Source organism: Sipha flava, unplaced genomic scaffold (genome assembly GCF_003268045.1).
Source record: "Sipha flava isolate LNK unplaced genomic scaffold, YSA_version1 223_pilon_pilon, whole genome shotgun sequence".
Taxonomy (NCBI): Eukaryota; Metazoa; Arthropoda; class Insecta; order Hemiptera; family Aphididae; genus Sipha; species Sipha flava.
The window spans coordinates 126,930-153,614 of NW_020272855.1; the positions used below are offsets into that span (position 1 = coordinate 126,930).

Below are 26,685 nucleotides of genomic sequence, written 5' to 3' on the forward strand. Positions count from 1 at the left end.
TGTGTACAGGTATGATTATATTATAAAATTAAATTTATATATTGCTTTATAACAATCAGTATAATGTTTTTCCGAAAATATTTCGTCTAGAAAATCTCCAAAATAACGGACCTGAAAAATTAAAAAAAAAAAAAAACGTTAAGAATTTAAATCACACATTTTTTTTGTTTTCATAACATTATTATACCTAGTATCATGTTAATAAAATATTACACAATTGGATTTTAGTTTTTGGCTAGATTTACTATATTTCTATATACTCGTAGTTATTAAAAAGTAATTACTTGTACTAATAAGTTCAAATCTCAACACATCCAAATTAGAGGTATACCTAATTATACAGTATGTCTCATAAGTCCCGTATCACCCTTAATATTTCCACGGGAAATGTTTCCTAAAAGTTCTACTAATAATTAGATATTTACAGATTGCCATAAAAAAATCAACGTTCCAATTAAGATTGATTAAATCGAGCAATTCGTGTTTTTCTGGCTAACAATTATTATTATAATTATTCAAAAACATAACTTGCTCCAACTTGGTTAATTTTTATTCAATTTAAATATTTTTTTTTTTTTTTGAACTGTTTTAAAAAATATGCTCAAGAAAATGGCTATCTTAAAAATGGAAAATTCTTAAATGCATAAAAAATTATTTTTTAATTTTTTTTTAAAAAAATTGAATTTTATGCCATTCAATCAGAATTCCCATACTAAGTAATGTAAAAAAAAACCGCATTTAAACATATTGATTTCCCGTGGCGATATGAAGGGTGATACGAGACTTATAGGTCATACTGTATACACAGTTTGTTTTATTTATTGATTCAGAAGTAAAATAACACGACATACGTTTGCGAATAATTTGTTAAATTATGTTTAAAGATTATGGGTTTCATGAATCGATAAACATTTACAATATTGTTTTCTTCTAAATCACGTAAAAATAAGAAAAATTGCAATGCAATCATTTCATTTTCACGTTTTACGTGCGTATAACCCAAGTATTTGAAGGGGTGAAGGGGCGTATACCCCCCCCCATGGCTTGTATTTTTTTTTAATATAATACATTGATTTATTTAAAAATTTTAATATATAAATAATTAGTAATATAAATTACTAGTCTATCATTATAATATGATACCTAATAAATTCAATAATATTTCAATTTGATCACGGGTATCAATTTTTGTTTATCTTCATATATCATAACATCATAACATTTTTGTTTGTGAACCGAATATTGGTATTATCTTCCACGGATATTGCTACGGTTATAGACATTTACAACCATAACCGAGTTATTTATCAGATAATATAAAGTAATTTAAAATAACACTTTTATTACCACATTTTTATTAATTAGTCATTTTTTGGTGCATTTATTTATATATTTGTATTGTATATTTTTGTATTTATTAGAGCTATAAAAGTCCTTAATAATTTTACTGCCCTATATTTTTTTACAGCATAGTATCTGTTACTTTTTGTTGTGCATAGGTATTTAGTCATTTTTGTGCAAAAATACATGTGCATTTTGTGTATTTTATAGAGCTAGAAGCCTCTAACCCGAATAATAATCATAATAACAGATAATATTTGTTTCCATATTCTTTAACTTGCAAATTTTGGCCAAAATATGTTTTCGTAAATTGAAAATATGATTGAGATCAAAAATAGACCAGCATAAACTAACAGGTTTGGCATTTCTGCATGTGCATAAAAATATTATTGTATCAATTGTTGAAACAATCAACAAATTTGTCAAAATGAAAAAAAGGAAATTTGAAATTTGTTATTTGACTACTTACCAATCTTATGTTTTCTACTTAGATATTTGTTAAATTAAGTTACTTATCTTAATTTTTTTTAAAGTTTTTAAAAAATAATTAATAGGTACTATTACTACTATGATTATTTGTTGTTTTTTTTTATACAGAATTCAAACTGAAGATACAATTTTAATATAAGAACTATTTGTATTGTTATTATTAATACTTATTTTATATACAGTAGGTTTTAAATATATTTATTAAATAAATATTAATTCAATTTGGTACTTGTATTTTTATTTATTCACTCGAATGAAAAATAGGAACATGAGCTGTAGGTAATGAACTAGTGGCATACCTAGGAAATTTTTTTTTTGGGGGGGAGTCCAAAATTTTTATTTTATCTGTCCTCTAATTATAATTATATTTTAATTCAATGCCAAAAAATTACTGTTAATAACTAATAATAGTCACAATAGTTATACACACATCACACATATTTTTCACAAAGGTTTACTATAATAGCTAGGTACTATAATTGAAATCAATTTTTATTTAGTAGTAAAATGTTAGAAAAAAAATAAATAATTTAACTAACAACAATAAATAATATTAAAAAAGCAGTATAAATTAAACATGGTTTATACATTATAGATATATTATATAATGTTTAAACTTTGTATATTGAAGATGATGGGAAATTAAAATATACGTAGGTACTATTTACTATTAAACCTTTGAGTATATAGAAATTTCAATGGAATGGGTCCGGACCAGAACCTCCCCCTTGAGTACGCCCCTGTTATAAACTGTAAATAATTTTTAAGTTTGTATTGAAGAAAAATTAGTTTCACCCCCCCCCCCATGGCCTCAAATTAAATACACCCTTGGTATAACCATATAATAAATGTAATTTAGAACCGTTAACATTATTCAAGAACATCAATTCATAAGTGATAATACGATTTTTTATTTTATTATATCGCGAAGTAAAAGTTTAATACACAAATGACGTTTTATTAAAGCACGTCAAAGTTATAATAGTCCGAAATGGTCAAATGATAAATTCACAGCACGTTGGTACTTAAAATATGTAAAGTTATCAGTTATCATGTAATGGCATTCCACTTTAACATAAACATGAATAACATTTAATATTTGAATACCTACATTAAACCTTGTATAGTGCCCAATATTCAACTTGAACATTTTCAAATATGTAATTTTTGAAGCGAAAAAAAAATTCTAATTAAATGTATGTACATAAAATGGCGTCATTGGGGGGGGGGGCTTGTGCATTTGTTACAGTCTAGAATTTAGGTTTGTCAAAGTTGCACATTATCAAAATATAATTACGTCTTTTATAAAGCCATTGTATTGAAAATCAAAAAGAAGAGCTGTGTACTATATGAGTATTTATGTACGAAGTATAAATCATTATATTTTTAACTGGTTTGATGGCCCTCTCACTTCACGTTAATCGGTACTTTGGTCAAATGAGCAATTGAGTCGACAAATTAATAGGTGCCCTTACATGAGAGGATTTGATGTTAAGGATTAAGAGGTTTAAGAGCATGCAGCATCTTTATTAAAAAAAAAAAACTGAATTTACGCCACCTATACTAGTGACATAGAAATATTTAAATATTTAAACAGTTGGAAGGTTTAGTATGTAAAAGGTAACGTAAAATCCTACCAAACGAGTATCCAAACATAATAATCGAAGGCCGAAGAATTGGTTTTATATGCACTTGAATAAATTTATCTATAAATCATTTCATATTTTTCACTGTAATCTTCGAGGAAATTACGGTAAACACTATACCTTAACACAAGATAATTTTGACTTCAAGTCAATTTTTACTTTTAAATAGATATTATTAAATACATTTAATCATATATTAAAAATTTTAAAGTTTATTGTTATACATAAAGTATTAAACACCCTTTCTAAATCGTTATTTTTAACAATTTCCGCGCACAAGAAAAAATATTTAAATTATTTAATTTTTTTTAACCGCTTTCTTTATTTATCATAAATTAGTATATACTACAATATATACCTGTATGTATAAAAAAAAATATCTAATAATATTAATATATTAAAGTGATAAATAACTAATGTTATTCTCACGTGTACAAACTTACTATCAGTATTTTATCGTTGATGACATTTAAAAAAAACGTAATGTACCATATTATAAGACACACATTTCATTTTGTACTAATAGAAGACTAAAACCATTTTACCATAATATTTTAATTCAAACTCTTGTAATCTCTTACAGAAAACTACAATAAACTATTGATCTTAATTGAGTTATATAAGTAGTATATTTTTTAAGTAGGTATCAATTGTTTTTTTAATATTATTAATCATTATTATTATTATTATTATTAGTATAAGTATTATAGTGATATTATAATACAATAAAAATATAAAATTGAGTGTAATAAGAAATGTTAAAATCAGAAATATATTTTTAGAAATCAAAAATGTAATAAAAATATTATTTATTGATATTATTATTTAATTATATTACATACAATAAATTAGCATATTATAAGTTTATAATTAAATGATTCATAAGTTGTACAATACCTATATCTAAATTTAGATATAACAAAATATTTAAATGGTAAGATTTAGTAATATTATTTATATTATTATTTAGTAAATAATTACCCAATTATGACTTCGTCATATATATTTATATTTTATTGTTTTAAGCAACGTTTTACTTAAAACACTATAATTTCACATTATTGACATAATTCAGAGTCAAGAGAGAACAGCCAATCGCGAACAGACACCATTTCATTCAACGTGTCTTCTGCAAAACCGCACAATAATAAGTTAAACCAAATGGATTGTCGATTAAGTATAGTTATATAGTAATTTATAAACTTTTAATTACCGCTATACTCATAGTGTGACTTTCCTGTGCCTCCTATTTCAGTCGGTAACAACTCAATCGGTACATGATTGAATATGTCTTTCGAGCCTTCTGGGTGTAGTTTTAACTGGAACATAAAAATATGAATTTTGAGTTTTAAAGAACTAAAAAAGATACGAATAACTAATTACTTTTAAATATGGTAAAATATATTTAGTAACTAAAATAACACTCTTGTTTCGTGACGATTAAACTACGCTATTATTATATTTAAAAAAAAAAATTAAGACCAGTAAAATACCAGTTCTAGGATAAAGTCCTTTGATGTTTTAGTCATATCCATTGAAAAAAATCATTGCATTCGAAATAATAGTCACACGAAGGTCACACAAGCCAATATATATTTATAAATACTAGTTTTCCCTTTAACTCATTATAACAATTTACAAAACCAATTAAATAATTTATTATACGTATATCCGTAAGAAGTCAATAAAAAATTGTTAGGAATTTGGTAGCAGTTATGCTCGGGATAATATGTACCTATATATTTATCATTATTGATATTTTGAAACGTATCTTCTTATATAATATTAAATTTATAATCAATACAAATTACAGTACTCATTTTACCTACAAACATAATAAATTAATTAATATACTATAATTTAAACTTTAACCATTTTGAAAATAAAATTAACTGATGCTTCTAAATTTTTAATAAGATAACTTTAATAACTTATACAATATATTCAAACAATAAAACCTAAAAATATCTTCTCTTATAAAAATAAATAATAAATGAACATGTAGAGTGAAACTAAATGTAAGTTAATTTTTCAGATTTTTTTTCCGTATTAGAAGAATTACTGAACAAATCGAAAATTATAACATGTCGTAGTACAACCTGTGCTCAATTTTAAATCTAAATACAATTTTATTTCAGATGAAGTATATGAAAATGTAATCGCAGAAAAAACGTAATTGAATAAAGTTAATAAATATATTCGAACAAATCTGAATAATCTTTAAAATATTTGTTGGTAAAATCATATTACTCAACCAAATTACTAAAAAGCTTACTATACTCATTAAACCACTTCTCATAAATGGTTTAATTATGTTGAACAACACAGACATCATCGAACCAGCGTTTAAAACGTGAACTTCTTTCAGCCGCACCGGTAAAGCATCCTGCAAATATTAATGCACAAATCATAAATATTATCAATATTTTTTTATATTTTTTAGAAATTCTTAAAATATTTTTAAAAAATATGGCTGCATGTTGGATTTCGTATCCTATTGGGCTGCGGAAATTTAGTGGAGAATATGATTATTGATATTTACATTAATTATAAAGTTATTTTTATTATAGAATAATACAATTTATTTTAAATAGCTTTTAATGAGACACAACAAGATTTCAAGGTTTTCTATTAATGTATATGCACAGTACACATAACTAATTAAATAATATATCGACCCCAACACTGAATTCTTCATTATAATTTCAGGCCAATTTCAATAGTACAATAAGAAAATATTATAATATATATTATACTATTATTATAATATAATTTATGAATTATAAATTATAATTATATTTATATTATTATTATTATTATTATTATTATTATTTTTATAATGTGTTGTAGGTACTAATTAAACAATATTATATGACATTAAGGTTAACATCATTAAACTAGTACATAATGTATAACCTTACATAGCCGATTAATGATAATGCGTATTACGATTAACGAATAGTTTTGGATTTTTGGCGGAACGATAATATACGTTATCTCCAAACTTTGGATCAGTGGCTAACACACAGTTTTCTTGTAATTATAAAACATTTCTTTAACCACCGTAAACAGTGTTCAGGTGTCCTTGTTTTGATCTTCGCAGAGAAAAAAAAAGTTGATTACAACGTTGCATCAAAACACTTGATATTAAATCGTTCCAAAATTAAACTGTTATGTACGCTTTACAAATTTCACGGTATTTAATAATTATCATAACCAGCGATGGATCGCTCACATTCAACATGGGTTAAGTAACTGGTAAGTAAAATCCAAATCATTTTTTTTCATTTCGGTCTGTACATTAGATAACCAAATTCTCACTCGATTAAAATAATTCTTTTATGATATATTTTACATTGAATTATTAACTCGTAAACCACGAGTTTATTTGAAGTATAAAATAATAAGTAATAATTATAATAATAATAATAAGAATATAATTAATAATAATAAGTAAATAAAACATACATAAAAATTAATATTATTAATATTAACAATAATTATAAAAAATAAAAATAAATTCTGATTCGCAGTTGACGTCAAGCAGCAGCAGTTGACGTCTGCATTGTTCTTTTTAAGCGTACATCGGAAACGAGCTGAGTTTTAATCACGATTTTCTGTAATCGTCGCGTAGGCCGAACGTAAAAACATTACTTTAAATCAGTGGTTTTCAACCTTTTTAACAATGCGGCACACTTCATCTCCAACAAAATTTTCGCGGCACACCAATCCATAAATCATGTGAACCATATTTTTTTATATATATGATATGTATGTATACTATTTACAGCAGTCTACTCTATTAGAGGATTATTTATTATGAAATATATTATTACAATCGATCGATTAAGACGGCCGCGACGGGCATACTTAATAAATAATATTATATGTATCTACGATTAGTTCGATCAGTTTTCATATCGAATATCAAAAAAAAAGCTAGTAAATACATACTCATAAAACAATTTATAGATTTATCGTTGCACATTTAAAGGGCGCTCGCGGCACTCCAGTTGGGAACCACTGCTTTAAATCAAACCACTAACGCCCAATGACGTACAAAAAAAATTCATTGCCATGCGTCACACATCTAATTTCGACGCGAACTTCATATAAACCGATCTTTTCGACATAAAGACTTTTATATTAAAGCATATCATAGAAATCAAAAATATTGTGTCTCCTCGACAGGCATGGACTTACGCCGAACCAGAATACAAATTTAGAGTATAGGTCCGTAATTTAGGAAAGTTAAATATGAACACTTTTACACTACGTATAAACGAACAGTTCATAAACATACACTAACGTTGATTTTATGATATGAGTAGTTATTATATTATTCTAAAACAATATTTTGAAATCAAAGATACTACTTATAATTTGTGTTGCATATCTTTGAAGTTTTGAGAGTGTAATTAAAGATTTTTCTAGAGTTCTACTAGTATTGTTTTTTGATGTCAAGTCGAGTCGAACCGAGTTCAAAATCCGAGTACTCAAAAAATTCCGAGTACTTGAGAAATATCAAAACAATAACGGTATATTATTATTAATTGAAACAATTTCTCTTTTCGATATTTTCCATCAATAATATTTAGGTCTCCATTGTTAATAGTTTTGACATCTATTTTTCAATAAAGTAGTGAAATAAACTCTAGAACTTAATTCAAGTCGAGTAAAATCGAGTGCTCGTATTTATGAGTACAATTTTTATTTTTGTCTTGTCGACTCCAACACAATTCGAAAAATTTTATAAAGTCAAGCCCTCGTCTAACTTTACATTTGTATATAAATTTACTATAATTTATCCATGACCAGGAAAAATTAACACAGTATTTGATAAGTATAATACTTGAATTTATCTAGATAAGAGTTGTAGATTCTTGCATTAACCTTTTCACTGCTAAGTTTTTTTTTTTCTAAAATACTCATCTCTGCTGAATTATTTTTGTGTGTTTTTTTTTTTTTTTTAATGTTCCTAATTGATTAATTTAGTTAAATTGAACGATATGTTGAAGTCAAAAAAAAAAATATATATATATTGGCTTGAATTATAAGTTTAAAGTTTATACGACCAGGGGTAACCAAACTAGGAAACCTAGCGTAGGAACCGCATAATTATAATTATTATAGCAGTAAACTGGTTACAGATAACGCGCACAGAACACAACAGCGTCATTTTAGTAACCACTGAAATAAATAATAAGTTAAATTAATTTTCATTGCTACCACGATGAACATAGAAATGTTTTTTTTATACCGTTAAATTCGTTTAATTTTTCTGCATTATTTGGTATAATCACTTATGTGATAACCTGCGTATTTCGTTTTATAGATAAAGGAACGTAATAGTACGTCCGTAGCAGGGAACGGTATGTTTGCATGCGACGTAATAGTACGTCCGTAGCAGTGATAAGGTTAAGAATGAAAGACGAATTTGACACTGGTTTCCTCAGTTTTCTCCCCTGAGGAAAAATTGTGGTCAAGTCAAACTATTGTACCGAAATTAATGAGGCAACAAATCTGCCCTTGAATTCGAAAACGAAAAAGGTATCATATTAAAATATCAAGGTCACCGCACAATCTGGGGATAAATTACAGTGATTAGCACCTATATATTTTACTTATCCGCAATCGACTCTACCAATATGTTGTTGATTTTTACATATTTTAATCGACGGACAACGATCATATTCAAATACAAGCAAATACGAATATCATCGGATAATCATCAACCTGGATACATTCTGTAACGTATTGTTAATATATAAGAAATAATGGAGAAAATCGTAAAATAATAATGTGTCCGTTCTACGTACTTGTACGAATCCTAGTAACTTCTTCATTGTATTCATCGGCGTCATGGTGATGTGTCGCCAATTCATCCCTAAGCTATTCAGAGTGACAACTAAACCGTCAAACGAACCATTTGTTTCCAGCATGTATTCCAACATCATGAAAAAATACCTGACACTTTGTATGAAATCGTATTCCCGAGGGTCGGGATTTTTAAAATTAGTGTAAATGAAACGTTCATGTTTGTCAGTATAGATATTCGGCAATAAGCAGATGGACCTGCAAAACCAACATAAAAAAAATAAATAAATAAATCTATTCAAATTACAATACTCATTATATAAAAGTAATCTAAACAATTTCTAACCAAAATTCAATCAAATATATTAATAATATCATTGAAAATAACATGATATGCGTGTCCGATGAAATATGCTTCATCCTTATCTCCTTAACTTTTTTAAAATAGTATAAATGCCCAAACTATAAGAGTAAAATGAAAAATAACGGTGTCTGGCATAAGGATTACTGAATATTAATATTGTAAGAGAGAAGTTTATCTATATAAACCTGTATTGGAAACAATTTTCAATATTCAATATTTAACTTCAAAAATCGGTATTATTTAACTTTTTATACTTAAAATGTATGAGTACTCAATGAGTTTTATAAAATAAATATCGAAAGTTTGCACTTATTTACACAGGCGAAAATAAACTTCTCCTGTGCCACAATAATATATATTTTTATTCTCTAAAATCACCCAATAAGCCACATTATTGGAATTACGAAAAGTCATTATTATACCAATTATTACTACTATTGAAGAAGTTTCTCAAAATCAGAATGATCATAGTATATATATACACCATCATAAATAATACTGTGAACATAGAATGTAGACAATAATAGTAAGAAATATAAAGTAAAGTAGAAAATTATTCCAAAAAACTAATGTTGAAAAACCTATACTAATTACAATAATACCTGTGTAAAAGATGTTAAAACTTTGTATTTGTACCTTATTTAAAAATATACACATTTTTTCACAGTAAATACAATAGCATTAGTTAATTCTATAGGTTTACTTATTATTAAAGTTTTGCATAATTTACTGTAATTATTCAAGGAAACTTAAAATATCATTTCACAAAAGTGCAACTTGACGCTTTACAATATTTTCCATAAATGATTTAATTTTTTTCACCAGATTTTCATTCACTTTACTTTACTACTCGTGTCAGTTACATTTAGCAGATCTGATAAAAATATTATCAAAATGTTTATAACATTATAATTATAATATTATTATACTAAATTAAATTCACTGATTTTGAACTATGATTAAGTTTTAAAAATGTTTGTAAAATTGTACTGAATATTAAATTAACATGAATACAAAATAGTATAAAATTCATCAAACAACTTTAAAACATACTAACAAATTTTGTTCAGTTGACCATGGAATTATTTTTAATACTACATTTTTTTAGTAAATTATTATTGACATTAAATATTTAGTACTCATGCACTTATAAAATTGTATTTATACATTAAACTAGAGCAGGGATGGCAAACCTATGGCACAATGATCAAATTTCAGTGGCATACAAAAATAAAAATTATTAAAATTGTACATAAAAATAATTATTCTATTTATAAAATTACAGTTATAAGAAATTCAAAGAAACAAATTATATACATTTTAAAATTGATAATATTCCCCAAACTTTCAATTTTTTCAACTAATGCTTGTGAAAGTTTATTCTTCATAATAAATTTAAATAAATTATAGAAAAGAAATGCTTTGACCAATGCATTAATATCTGCTAATTGTATTTCACTAAGAATGATAAAGTAAATTTCTGACATTAAAACTTTATCTACCAAAAAGCAACATAAAATAATTAAATAAGAATTATCAAATTTAAAAATATTTAATAAAATATTATTTACAAAATTACAACAAAAAAGATATGTACCAACTTAATAAAAATAATGTGATAAAATTTTAATTTTATTTTTATCCTTAGAAAATATAATTTCTTTTGGGCATGTGAACGATTTTCTAAACCTTGCTTAGAAAATTTGGCACTTAACCCAAATAATTTTCGTCACACCTAAACTAGACATTTAATTATATATCAATTCATGTTGATAAAATAAATATCATTATTTTATATACTAAATTATAAGATGAATTTTAACAAATTTATAACATTCCAACATGAATTATAGTAATTAGTACTCATCAAATTATAATTTATTTCACATAGGATTGGGAAAAATAAATAGTATTTTTGATAAAAATCGTAATTGTTTATTTCACATGTTCTTTCATTTGTTTTTAACAATGCAGAATTTTTTCATTAAAACCATATACAATATTTTATTTTATATCATTCATTGGTATAACAGTAAAAACTAGTATCAATAAATTATCTATAATCTAAAACTACTAAATTATAACCGACAATAAATAAATAATCGACAAAAATATAAATTATTATAATATGAACAAGTAAAAATAGCTTGTTTATTGCATATTTAATACATTTTATATGCGCATCAAGTTTTTTACCAAGAAAATAATTTCAATATATGCCTACATTCAGTAGTTTTCATATTTACTGCCTTTTTTGCACCATGAAGACAAGATACATTTATCTCTACATATAAACATGTTTTTATTACAAATCTTAGTCTGTGTATATCTTTATGTAATACATATTACACACATGCAATACAGATTTTACATAATGTCCATACAATTATCAATTACAACCATAATCATTTGTTTGCATTACATGTAACTGTTTTCTTAACTTTGAACTGCACACTGCAAACAATACATTTTATAATAATCAATAATTTCAAAAATAAACATGCTCACTAATTATCCAAAAGCAAAGTAAATCATGTTAATTAACAGTGTGTGGATTGCAAACAACAGATAAATAATTTGATATGAAAATTCTGTTTAACATTATCTAGAAATAATAATGAATACAATTAATCATCAGAAGACTACAATGAAAGAAAATAGAAATCTTACCGAAAGGGATGCAATCCGATTACTAGGGCTGCTATATTTGTCTTCGTTCATTTCTGTTTTCTATTAACATACGCCCTGTGAACAGTTGAATGGAATACTTATTAACTAATTACTAATTAAAGCAGTGGACGACAAAAGGCTCTGAGAATACAAAGAGGAAAACAAACTGTCGACCGAGAAACAACCCGTAAATACGAACTGTAATAATCGAAAACCAACTTACTTGGATCGAACGGGGTGACGACGCGCAAACCTATTGTTCCGAGTTGAAATTACGTAGGACGATCGCGCGTGAGACCGAATCGAAAACAGGAACGGTAAAAATTCATCACATCCTGTTAAAAAAAAAACCACAGACGTCCAAATCGTACGCGGGCAAAAGCGTTTTTGTTTTTCTTAAATTGATTTACTTATAGTTCACCGGCAGTATTTTATATTAGCACACAACAATAGCAGATCGGCGATGAGTAATGAATCGTATCCGGTAAACGGTGATAACATCATTGTTACTATCGAATATTGATAAACTTGTACGTATCGGTGATAACGGCGTGATACACGATTATAATATTAATATCTTACGACGCGAAACGGGAATATCGTATTCACCGGCGCGCGTGCCTACCGTCTATCAACGTTTGGGCATTTATATTATTTAAATTTAATCGAAAAGTAATTAGCATAATCGTTATGCTGATAAATATACATAATCCCATAGTGGGTACAGTGGCGTAATTAGAAATTTGTCTTAGGGGGGGGGGGGGGGGGATAGAAATTTTTTTACACACAAAATACTTAGATTTTCAAGTACAGGGGTGAGTGCTAACCCATGAAAAATTCAAGGGGGGTGCAGATTCCCCTACTAGCCCCCTCCCTGCGGACGCCCTAGGAGATGGCTTATCTTTTTCTGCTGAATACTTTTAACTTGATCCCGAAACATTTCAGCATTTTCATTGTTAAACGTGTACTCATGCGATTGAAAATGAAACGGTTTTTACTCACATGCTATTGAATACTTTTTTTATTCCTGCTGTTGTCGGATCATAATTTGCAAATACCTGAGGCAGATCCTTGCGGTACTTGTAGTGAATGACGATGGTTTTGTACGCGATGTCCACATCGAAGTAACTGCCGTGCAGGAATAAGATGATCAATTTGTCTGTGAAAACTCTGCAGAATTATTTGATTGAATGGAGAAATTTTCGGGAAAACACGTTTGACAATTTATTTTTTTCAGCCTTAAGCTCATTCGAAGAGAATAGTGATGAACCAATATTTGTAAGGTTTTTTTTTTAATTTAACTTTATTGGTCCATTTTTCGGTTCCCCCAGTCTTTCAGAACTCCTACCCTACCCATTGACCGTTACAGTTGTATACTTTAGCTATTCAACTGTAGGTAGTAAAGTTTTTAAAAAATAATATAATCAAATCACGTTTAAAGCAAATGTTTATACTGTATAGACATTCGTACCTCGTACATAAGGCAGTTCAGTGTTTGCTTTCACTCGTTCTTTCAGAGATTCGATATCGTTCAATTTCAATTCCGGATACTTTTCTTGTTCTTTCTTTAAAAACTCTTCATAGGTCATGTCTACCTTATACATTTTGACCGGACCTGTTTAGTAAAAAACAATTTAAAACATAATTTAATAAGAAGAGACGAATGATCGACGAAAACATGATAAAAATTGATGGGAAATTCAGTCAAACTATCGTTCAAGACCAGTCATATAATATTAATTTATCGATTAATGAATTAATCTATTCAAGTATTCATAATACCTAAATAAACAAAATTTTTCATAACTCTCGACCATTATTAGAAATTACAATAACATACACTAACATAATGACACTGTAACAGGAATTACTGTTTCAGACCTCAGTAAATATGTAATATTCATTGGAAAATATAGATGCGTATATTTCGAGCAAGAAGATGATTATGTAGTTTTTTAACTGCAATATAACTACATACAACATATACTTAAGAAAATTATATCCTCTGTACGCTTGTAGTACAATAAGCATAAGTGATTAAGAAAATACAAACAATAATGTTTTCAATAATAAGCATTCACAAAGAGTTCCTACTTAGATAAATAATAATAATATTATTTTGCATGAAGAAGCCATCCAACCAGTAACGGTACGTGAATACAATTTACGGGAAACTTAATTTTTATGTAACTATTGGTTATTATTAAATTTTCGATAGCAAATTATTCTACTTCATTCTAAGTTTTTAATTTAAACTAGATACTGAAAAATTGATTGTTCATAGTTTCTTGTATACAATATTCTGATAGGTTTATATATATTAGGTATATAAAAAATTAAATTCAAACTTTAATTAATTAATATTTATTTTATAGATATAAATTAAAACTGATAAAATAACAAACAAATTAATATAAATATTAATATGATTAATATTAATCTGAAATGGCATGTTCAATACGAATTTTTCCCAAAAGATAAAATTGTTCTTGATTTTTCAAGTGTGTTTTCGAAATAGCATGTTTTTCTCCTTTTCTTATTATATTTTCTATAGTTGATATTCTAACAAAAGTCCATTCTATTTCACCTCGAAAAAATACACAAATGAAACAAAAAAAGTTTGTTGCGTTAAGTACTAATTACTAGCTTAGTAGCCACGTACATTTATCATACCAACTACTTTGAAATGTACGGGTAAATTTTCCGTATTTATATTCAATCAATAAATATGGAGTCGGCTTTTTGTTTTTTAATTTTTCATCATACGTAAATAAATGAAAATCATTGTTTAATAATTCACTAAAGTACAACGTTTTAATTCCATTATTTCAATATTAAATCAAACACGCTACAAGATCTAATGTACAAGATAACCCACTACACAAATATACGCAAAGAATAACGCGTCAGAGACTAGTCTATTGGACTCCGTACAGTAACCATTATCGAAAATGGATTTCCCCCGAACTTTTATTTACCTCCCATAAATTAGAATTGAGACTGTCGTTCGACCGTCTCATTCGTTTTACGATACCGTCGTCCATCGTTATCGCTGAATTCGAAAATAGCTAAGAACATATTTGAATTAAAGCATATGTATTCACACCACGATGGACATAATATAATACACACATGCACATACATAGTAAATATAGTTGACAACTATTATTTACATATAGATTACACAAATACTTGAAAATAATTTAAAACAATATTTTTTTTTTCCGATGTTATAATTATTGGGGAGACGCCGTCTCAAAGTTTACCCTGACGCACCGCCACAGCATCCAACAACAGTAATTCGACAAGAGTACCGAAATAATTTAAAACTTAAAATCATACACATGTTTACGTCATAGTTTATGTAGTAAGAAAATAAAATACGAATTTGTATATGAATATAAATGTAATCAAAAATCCATGAATTTATTTTAGTTGATAATTTATAACGGTCAACAACCTCGGGACTGATAAAATAAAATTACATCATTATTAATGTTCTTGTATAAATATTGTATTATTGAATATAAATCAGTTATTTCTTCCGAGGCAATTATATTTTTGTTTGAATAAAAATCGAAATCGCAGTAATTTTTAATAAAAGTAGTTAAAAAAAAAAAACAAATAAAATAAATTATAAACTATTATTAATCAAAATATACAACTTAAAAGTAATATAAAAATTAAGTATCGATTGCTAAACTTATTACAATACACGACAATGTGATAATTATATAAGTAAACAAACAACAATCTCGGCGTAAATAAAATTATAAATAATATCAAACAAACGTAACAAACTTACTCAGCGACTACAGAATAACGTTTTCGAAACCATGGGAGTATAACATGTTCCATAGTTGAACCCGTGAACAAATTTAATTGGAATAAAGATGAAGGAAACGAATCACATTATACAAATAACATTATTGAGTTTCCGATTGTAAATAAACACTGCCCATTTACAATCTTCCTCTACATCGATTGTAGTAATTATAGTCGAAGTGTAGTATACGCGCGTACGTAATTTTTTTTATCGGTCTCTAATCATTTTATATCACACACGTGATAGAAGTCAACGTTCGCAGAACAAACATACTCAACCGTTTAAGTGCACCGTTTCTCATCCTTTTTTCATTCAAGTACCCATTGACCTCTCACCATTGATTTACTCAAATACCTAATAACTCTCTATTTGTCAATTTGTCTATTTTCACATAGGATTAATAAAAAATTATAAAATTAATTTGAATGGAAAATAAATAACTATGAATTATTTATTAATTTTAATCGGTGTGCGCCATATAATGTATACAAACAAATAATGTAAATTTTAGAATTCAATTTTAATACAATCTTTGAGGTTATTTGATTACACTTAATTTTTGAAATCTAATTCTACAGACGATAAGTTAACTCGTAAGTCTAAACTCACAAAAAGTCTATAACGATATTTATTTTAGATGAACGTGCGTGACGAAAAAAGATCGTTATCCAATATTTCATTAATAATATGTTAATTGAAATACATGAATTATTAAATTTTCCGCCATTATACTTTTTCCACCGAGTACTCTTTCGTATCTTTTCGCGTATTCCCGGGTAAGAAACGCTGGTCTAGTGTAACCGTCAAATTATACAAATATTATAGAAATTCAATATTTCTGTTTCGTCTGAAATTCACTAAGACGAATCGAACGAGAAAATATTATCTCGAAACGCTTTTGCATCAATCAATCATGATTATATTCGTATAATTATTATCGCACCAAAGCGATTTGTAAATGTTTCGCTAACGGTGACTATTCGGTGATTTGGTTGAACAGCGGTCGATATCTCATTTTCATAACTTTTAAATAGGTACCATTAAGGATCAAACGCGTTTATTGAATTAAGTAATTGCTCAAATTACCAGCTAAATGTTTTGTATGCTTAATATTTATTGTTGTTCGAGATGTGCGCGTACAGAAACTCTAAGAAAAACGCATTAGTTTTTATAGTCCTGCCGTAAGTTACTGTACACCGTTTTGTCTCGAGCCACTATATTCTGTTGTTGTTTGCGCGCGTCTACAGATGTACTTGAGAGGATAATTGTATGAAACGTGGCAACACCACACGTGTGCGTTTCCGGACAGTTTAAGTATTCAATTCGTAGGTGCATAATATGGTAATTATAATAATGCTTGTTTTTCAAGACTTCAGACGTCGGTTATTACACCGGGCTTCAAGGTTCGGGATACTCGTTACGTTGTAAATCGTATGAACCGAACGCGTACGCGTTAGTATAGACGAGCGTGGAGTTCTATCGATTTTATTTTTATCCGTTCTCGCACAATTCCTCGAGAAGAAGAAACAATTTTGCGATCGCGCGCGTGATGCATGCGTACACGGCGGATGTAACATACGTATGATTACAGCAATATTTCTGTAACGTGGCTCGTGCTACGACATCGCATTGATTTATTCTAACTTATTGGACTGTTCGAACTGGTACAACGTTCGGTGACATCGTTTATGTGTACTTTAGATTTTGGAACTTAATAATATATCCGTACAATTACACGAATTCCTCTTGGCCGCATTGGTATTCGTTTGATTATTCGAAACGATACATGATCGTGGTCAGGAAAAGAAAAAAAACACAACCTTCACTCGAGATTATAATATCATGAATGCACACATAGGTTGTGTATTCGTAACTGTTACAATATTCCATGAACAAAACGCCGGCTAGCGGCATTACACTGTGAAACATTGAATTTATTCGATTTTTACAGTGCACGTTTTATTGCAATAAACATATTAATATATTATTTACCTATAATGCAAGTCATAATATTACTCACTCCATGAGTAAATATGTATACATATATATATATATATATATATATTATGCTAATAAATAAAAATAAAAATTAAATACGACAAGGAAATAAATAAATCTCTATCGAAATTATACTAAAAAAACCGTTTATAAAATCAAATTTCACGTGAAAACACAGATGTATGTAATCAAAGACTTTGGGGACGGATGTTTTAGTATACACAACACTGCACGGAATGGATGGACATTTGTTAGGATTTAAAAATGTTTCAAATTAATTCAAAATAAGCGTTATGAAGAACACCGAGGAAAATTTTAGCTTGTAGTCGTATGAACAACACAAAACGGATTTCAACACAGGTCTTTCATAACATAATATATTATTTAATCACTTCTCGTGCTTCAATTATACTTATGTAGGTACCGAGTAAATCTAATGATGAAGTATTTTTTTCACACGAGTACTACTACTTACGAATTAGTTAGGGTAAATTATTATCTTGATAGTAGTGAATCTTTAGTTTACGATCACGAAGTTGTAAACAACGATTATCGTTCAAAAATTATCATATATATATAACGTCCAGAGACCAGGGTTGATATTAAGCCGAATTGATTCCATTGCGTTCTATAAAATTTATTGCGAGGAACAGTATTAATAACAAACTGTTGTTTCAATCTCGTCAGTCTAGAGAAACGTAACATTACGAATGCGTGTATAGTATTCCAGGAGCGTCATTTCAACTTTTGAAAGGGTGGAGCAACTGATTAAATTTGCCGACTTCATAATATTTAAAAAGTTATGATTACCTATATATTTAAAAATTTAATATTTATGAACGATAGACTATCAATAAAAATTTTTTTCGGAACAAAACATGTAAGATGTAGGATAAGTAATGAATAATAAAGTCATAATGATAAACAAAGAACATGAAACGTTTCAATTTAACCAATTAAATAATAACATTAAATATAGTAAAACATTAATTTATTTACTTATCCTATAGGCTATAAGTTACTTTTTTTTTTAATTTGCTATTGTTGGGGGACATTAAAGCAATACAATACAGCAATACATGATGAAAAGATAAACATTTATAAAAAAAACATACAAATAAATTTAAGAAGCCAGCAGAAATGATAAAATTAATGATGGAGTTAATGACATGAGTACGGTAAGAGTTAAGGATAAGATTAGAATCGGGAATGAGATAACCCAAAGTGGATAGGAATGAAAAAAGATGTCTACTAGGAGAGAGAGAAGGGCTATAAGTTACCTATCAATAGGTTTAATAGAATAATAGTATAAATCTAATTAAATAAATACTTATAATTTTATTATTTGTATATTTAATACTTTACAGAAATTATTTATAAAAACATAAAATTGTATCTCAAATATAATGTACCGTAGTTTGGGAAGAATAGAAAAAATGTTAACGGTTTTTTATAGATTATGAGCTCAATTTTTATGGTATCGATATCACGAAAACTGTTTTATAAAGATCACATATACAGAAATATATAATATACCAAAAATAAAGTTTATAAGGTTCGCGTATAGTAATACGTATATTACGTAGTAATTATCATAAACTGGGGAGGAACCATTGTTTCCCAACTTTTAATAAACCATGAACGTATACATCTGATTTCTGAGTACAAAATAGTAAATAAAAATTTACTATTTACCGATTTTAGCATTTGATCATCGGAAAAGGATTGCCGACTTTTTAAAATTTCTTAGAGTGAGACATTTGCCATAGTCTGCACCCCCCCCAAATGATGCCCCTGTAGTATTGTATATTATAATCTCTTGTCACTTTCTTATTATTAAAAATCCGAATTTCAAATTTTCTATTATTCACCTACAATACTGTAATATCACGGTTAATAATAATGTTTTAGTCAGAACAATAACTAATATGAGTTCGAATGGTTTAATTATCTGCAGTACCGCAAAGTATTCTTTGCCCGATTGAAATGTGAACAATTAGAAAATATTAACAATGTAACAATACTATAGTCACGTTGGGGTATAAAAAAAGAAAAATATCGTTATATTCGCAGTTAAAGAGTTTGAAGAATGCAATCCAGTGATACTGATTCACAACAGTCCAAACTACACGATGCCGAACCCCAGAGAAACGCTATAATATAATAACTAACGTTGCAAAGAGGAAAAATCAAAATTAATAAGGCTAGTTATATCCACGGTTCGTAATATACTTCGACGTACAGCGTTGTTCTAAGCATGGTTTACTTTGTTTTCATATTTTTCTCCCTTCAAAGTGAACGAATTGATTCGTCATGCTTGGTTCCAGACGACTAATAACTTTACAAAATAATAATATAAGACCACGAAATCGAGTTTTGCACTCCAGTACGTCATGAGTTCATAATTATGCACGTGAGTAAGTGTTCAATATCAGTATAATTTCAAATCTGTATATGTTTCAATGTCGCGGCGCGAAGAAGTTTAACGTTTTCATTATGTATGAAAAAACCTCGTAACGTTTCCTGGTTATATATACGTGTAATAGCCATCTCGTTGCAGCACAATACGGCTGTAGATCGGTGAAAACAAAGAAAAATTACTATCGTGTTAAATACTTTCGTGTTCAGCCATTATAAAAACTTAGAAATATCGAGTAATAATTTCCTGTTTCGTATACCGCTGAATACGATTCTGTTAATTGAACAGGTTTTTACGATGTATAATTAACACATATTATTATAAAAATTATATGCGATATCAAAAAAGCATTACATCAACTGCATAACTTCAAAAGTTAGCGGTCAAATTAATGACTTGCAAATTCATAAAATATACTTGCAAATTCTTGCAAATAACTTGCAAAATAATGGCATAAATTTAAATGCAATATTTAGGTGGCCCAGCTTCACGTAAAAATATGATAGTCAATTTCGTAGTATACATAAAAAATTTGTATTATTCAAATTCCAATTTTTATTATATTGTTCGTGTAATGTGGCCCACAAATCATACAAAAATAACAAATATAACCTACTGTTATCTCCCGTAATTTTTTATTACCTAATTAAAAGAGTGAAATATTTTTATTCGTTTAGTATTAGTAATACTTGTATATTAAAAAAAAAAAGATGATTACTATCAAAAATAACAAATAAACGTGCACAGACGATTCGCACAAAAAAAAATTCAAAATTCCAATTTTGAAGACGATTATTAAAGTAATACGTATCAAATAGGTATCAAACGGATATTAAAAATACAGACTTTAACCCACAGAGTAATAAGAATATTATAAGAATATTCTTATTACCTACTCTATGCCTTAATCTCGTGTACCCGTGTAATCGAATACCCATTCATGACCGCCGCAAAATGTACTAGAAAGTTGATTTCGGAGGAAAACATTAGATCTTTTGACTTCACTTATTAAATATAAAATTGCATTTAATTAGTCACTAGTTAAAGACTGATTTGATAATGTGGGTTTAAAAACCAGTACGCGAAGCCGCTGTGCAGTTGTTGAGTCATGATAAAGCTTTTAACAACAAGCTAAATAGTTCGAGTTTATAGTGTGTTATATGTTTTACACTGAATAAATTTGTTTCAGATATTTTTGTTCAAAATTACCGATACTCTATGTAAGATTTGAAATAAATGTTTTCTATTAGATTCATTAGTCCTATTAGGGATATTATTTCACTTAGTTGCGTCTTAAAATTGAAATAAACATATTATTATATTTTTATATAAATAAAATAAAATTCATATTTCATAATATAAACAGTCAATTACTAATATTTTACTTAAATTAAAGCATAATATTAATATAAATATATATACACTTTATTTTAGCTAATGTTATATTATTCAAAAATCGAAACTTTTTTGAAATGTTAACATACAAGAAAGTAAACATTTCAAATTCGATTGAGTGTCACAAAACAATTTTTTCATACTCCAACAGTTAATTGATAATAAATGGGCTATGATCGTATGGAAGAAAAGTTTGAAGCATCATTAATAATAGAATAAGAGGTTTAACTAACAATTTACAAAAAAGTGGAACAAGTAGGAATTTAGAGAAATTCCAGTTAAAAAAAAAAAAAAAGTTGGCTCCATTTAAATTATCATGTATCTAGAGAAAATTATAATTTACTACGACCTTCAACATAGCATTGGTCGTCCAAATAAATTATTTTCCGAATCTTGGGAACGTTCTAAGAGAAGAAAGGAGAAATATTTAGCATCTGGAAGCACAAATGTCTAGAAATGACTTGTAGTAGACTGCATAAGTCAGAAAAATAATAACAGTATTACTATTGCAGTACTACTATTAAAAAAGCTACTACATTATCACCAAAACCATACGCAGAGTATAAAAAGCATATAAAACAGAAAAAAAAATAGAAAAATACACAGCCGAAGACTGTTTAACTATTTTAATTGAAAATATAGTGACCGTAAAACTATATACAAACATTCGGTTAGCTGCAAAAAATAAATAGTGTGAATATTTTTCCGATTTATGTTCATGTATTAAAAGCGAAAAAATAATGTTACACAAATAGTATTATTGTTGCAGAAAAATCATGTGAAAATTCTGATAAGTTCTGATATCACGGGTGTTGATAATGATCTCATAAAACGATTAGGAAATATTTTATCTGTTAATTCTAGTTGTTACCAGATTTAAAACGTATACTGTAGATACGACAAAATTATTTAATCTAACCGATTTTATGTGAAATAGAAACCGATAAAGAAAAAAAATTATCTGACCAATAAAAGGAATCTAAAACAGACAGTGACACATTTAGTAACACTTCCATATAGTGGCGTATTCAAGATTCATTTAACGGGGGTGTTTTAAAATTTAATAGACTTATGGTAAGTGGGAGGCTCTGCCCCCCTCTTATATTAAATAAATAAATACCATGTATTTATATAAATTATTATACTAATGAAAATAATTATATTAAGACAGTGTATGTAAAATCAACAAGTTGTATACAACGTTTTTTCAAATTATACTGTAAGTTTGTAATTTAATGAAATACCATTGAATATGTTCGATGGGAGGTGTTCTAACACCCATACCCCCCTCTAAATACGCCCCTGCTTCCACATAATCAACAAATACAAAACAACAAGCGCCTAAATAACAATTTAACTGAATGTAATTTAAATTAAAATGTTTAATATTTAAAAAATAAACAAAATTTAATCATACTTTTTAACCCTCAAAATTAAATTAAATCATACGAATCATCGGAATTCAAAAATCGATTTAAGGAGTTTATAAATGCTCAACGTAAAAACCTAAATTATAATTTAACTAAGCGTCCAAAAAATACAATTATTTTAGGAATAAATAATTTTGTCCGCCTAAATCAACTTTCTAGAACACCACTAAGCTTAAGGCGTGTATTTGAAACCAGCAAGAAGTATGAATACGTATACCTGTCTGCAACTCATTTGCGGAATTACTGTATTACATACGTCATTATGGTGCATATTCACAAGTATTATAATAATTAGTGCGGGGCAGAAAGACCGAGTCAGCAAAAGCTGTACGAAAGGCAACCAAACCATTCGTGTCAAATAAGACACGCATCATTAGCACACATTTCAGATACGGTTCACAGACAATCGCGAAATATTTTCGCTAATTTAGATGTGCGTACACTGTGCGATTAGAAAATCAATGATACTATGAAAAAGTGCTTACGGATACTCGACGTTTGCATACATTTTTATTTTATTTTTTCTCTTTTTCTGATTGTAATACCCTATTTATCGGTTGTTAATATTTAATTACTATTAATTCGTAACGATTTATAGGTACTAAAATACACCGATAACAAAGGGGAAAGGTCGCGTGCAATATTATATTATGTAAATGATGGTCGGTTAATGCGTTACAGTACTTTAATGATACTATTTATTGAACGTATTACAATTATTTAAGATTTTTTATACAAAAAAAGCATATGTCCAAGGGTAAAACGGTTTGTATACGTACATATGTGTAAAAATGTATTAATATCTGTCACCCATGCGCAGTGTTTTCATCAGACCCCGTTATTATAATGAAACGGCGGTGGAGAAACGTCCACGTAAAATTACATATTTTTAAGATCATTTTTTTTTCGTACGCGCAAACACATAGGTACGCGTCGGAACACAATTATCATACAATTAAATCCTAATATAACTAAAAATAATATATAAAAGAAGTTATAAAAATAATAATAATTATTAGTAAAGTAGTTATACCTACACGTGTACGCGTACAATTAAGTAGAACTTTATTCGTAAACGCAAATGACATTCATATTTTTAATTCATTATTGGGATATTTAGATGTGTTTTTAAATAATAACTCTTTTGATTCTTTTTTTTTCCAAAGTCGATTACTTACCGATTACAACACGTGCATGCGCGTATAGGAGGAAATAAATATATTTATTTGTGATCCGGAACAACAATATTCTTACTGGCATAGAATTTAAAATGGAATTGGTAATAATTACAACAATACTATACAGCGTGCGTATATTTAACTAAACAGTGATCGGAAACCCTAAATTCGTGATTAGGATTTGCTAATCAATATATTATTATGCACAATGGAACAATATATTAGTGTGATATAGTTTTATGCGGAGATAATGAAAAAACGAGTGTACACAACAATAATTCTAACATAGACAGCACACTGCTTCAACGTCTTATGATACCATAAATATACTATTAATTAAATAAAAATCAATCCATAGTCGTTTTCCTATTTTTATTATTATCGCGTAGCTTCGAGTTCCAAGGTAATTGACTATAATAGTTATTTTAACGGTGTTGTATTAACTACGCATATTGGATTTTATCGACTACCCGAAAATAAAAAAGCTTGAACACATTTATTACTGCCACCCTCGAATAATGGTGATTTTGTTTAAAAGCTGAACGGACGTGTTTCGAGTACATATCTCTCCCTCACTCCATTACCACCCCCTTCCATCGATCGGAACTGAGTTCTAGGGTCGTGTACGTATCTGGTTTCTACCAGACAGTAAAAAGCGAAAGATTCAACGCACCGTCGCCGCAGTCGTTTTCAACAAATAACTAACCCACTGGTAGAATTTAGACGCAATAACAATTATTGTTGCGTAGCTGTTTGGTCGTCTTTTACTACGCGACCAAAACATTTCGATAACCATGAACGCATTAAGCACAGACGTGTGCACGGGGGTTCCGAGTATGCGCGGGCACCTCCAAAATGTAAATAGGACTCTACAGTTTAAGTCCAAGAGTAAGGAGCCCGTGTTTCGACTGATGATGCTCAAATTAAATGTAATTTATTCTGAAAAATACCTAAATGATGTTCCGCAACAGGAAAAATAAAAAAAAACATTCTAAATTGTCGTGCAAAATTTTGTTTTGGAAATATAGCAGCTACGATTGACTAAAAATCATAAACAATCGAAACTGTCCGTGAGAATTATGCGAGATCCAAGAAAAATGTTTCATTCGTCGGAACTACGACGATATTAAATAAAAAATGAAAGTTATGTTCATTTGTACATTATCATTTTTTTTTTTTAATAACTTTTATTTTAGATGGGATCCAAAAGTATTAAAGGCACCCCGCTCCCCCTGAAAGACAGGTGTGCGCACCCCTACGCGTGTAAGAAATACATAAAATCGAGTCGCGGAAAAACAGCGAGCCGCGTGCGCCGCATCCAAAAGTTGTTCGTTTTACACGTTCGAATAAGACATCATTCGCGCCGACCGTGCCACACGCCCGTTTCTAAAAACCGCAACTGTCCAACCGATAACCGTCATCGTCAAAAACCGAAGGAAAAATAATTTTTTCAACCCAAATTCGGTACAGTTCCACGATGAGTACTAAATAGACGAGCAGTAACAGTTTTCCTGAAGCGTTCGGGTGTTAACGTAACCTAATCCAACAATTTTATGTATCCTAGTGTTAAATTGTATAACGCAAAAACTCTCCAGACCTGTGCAGGTTTTTAATACGAGAGCTTGGCCGTTCCTACGTGCATACTCGACCGTAGTTATACAACCCCCGCGCACCTTAAATGCAAAAACGTCCAACGGAATGGGCATTTTCTCGACTGACGGTTATCGCCGATCACGGTGCAATCAGGCTAAAATGATCACGAAAACATTCCGGCATACCGAACATAACATAACAGAATCGATTTTTTGATTTACCTTTGATGTCGGAGATAGGTACGTGTATTGTATATCGCGTACGTTTCGCGTATTCGTGCGATCGGCTTCGAACACTTTTCCGCGCTGTCAAAACGTTTATGTGCTACTCGCAACCCACGCCGGTCCGTGAAATGCCGTTTTATAGATTAACGAACGATTGTAATATTGATTAATGAAGTGTATACAATGAGTTTTCTATCGTTCACACGTTTATATACGAATACATACACGCACGTACGCACGCTGCACGCACACGGGCACGCATCATTGGTCGTGTGTTACCAATAGGAATCGGTGA

General features: G+C 28.6%; 1 protein-coding gene and 1 long non-coding RNA gene across 3 annotated transcripts; both read right to left on the reverse strand.

The window, feature by feature from the left end:
• LOC112683298 (alpha-tocopherol transfer protein-like) lies at window positions 1–26,567 on the reverse strand. Of its 2 annotated transcripts, none has more exons than XM_025554253.1 (8): window positions 26,388–26,567; window positions 13,799–13,942; window positions 13,330–13,486; window positions 9,296–9,551; window positions 5,752–5,862; window positions 4,690–4,795; window positions 4,458–4,605; window positions 1–111 (listed from the first exon to the last, which is right to left on the reverse strand). In XM_025554253.1, the coding sequence occupies exons 2-7, from the start codon at window positions 13,929–13,931 to the stop codon at window positions 4,535–4,537; spliced, it is 834 nt and encodes a 277-aa protein (XP_025410038.1). In that variant the 5' UTR covers window positions 13,932–13,942; window positions 26,388–26,567; the 3' UTR covers window positions 1–111; window positions 4,458–4,534. The 2 variants fall into 2 exon arrangements, with proteins under 2 accessions (XP_025410038.1, XP_025410039.1); XM_025554254.1 differs by lacking the exon at window positions 26,388–26,567 and adding an exon at window positions 16,133–16,295.
• On the reverse strand, window positions 11,799–13,035 carry LOC112683299. The gene is made up of 4 exons (XR_003148583.1): window positions 12,551–13,035; window positions 12,328–12,402; window positions 12,166–12,262; window positions 11,799–12,111 (listed from the first exon to the last, which is right to left on the reverse strand). It is a non-coding gene; the product is annotated as an uncharacterized LOC112683299 (long non-coding RNA).
• Window positions 26,568–26,685: the final 118 nt, after the last annotated feature.

Bases quoted from the DNA above. Each gene is read 5' to 3' on its own strand.
- LOC112683298 (XM_025554253.1), bottom strand. From the start codon at position 13,931: ATGTATAAGGTAGACATGACCTATGAAGAGTTTTTAAAGAAAGAACAA. The intron at 4,796-5,751 runs GTAAGCTTTTTA...TTTATGTTCCAG, and splicing joins GAAGTGGTTTAATGAGTATA to TTAAAACTACACCCAGAAGG. The intron at 4,606-4,689 runs GTAATTAAAAGT...GCGGTTTTGCAG, and splicing joins GTCACACTATGAGTATAGCG to AAGACACGTTGAATGAAATG.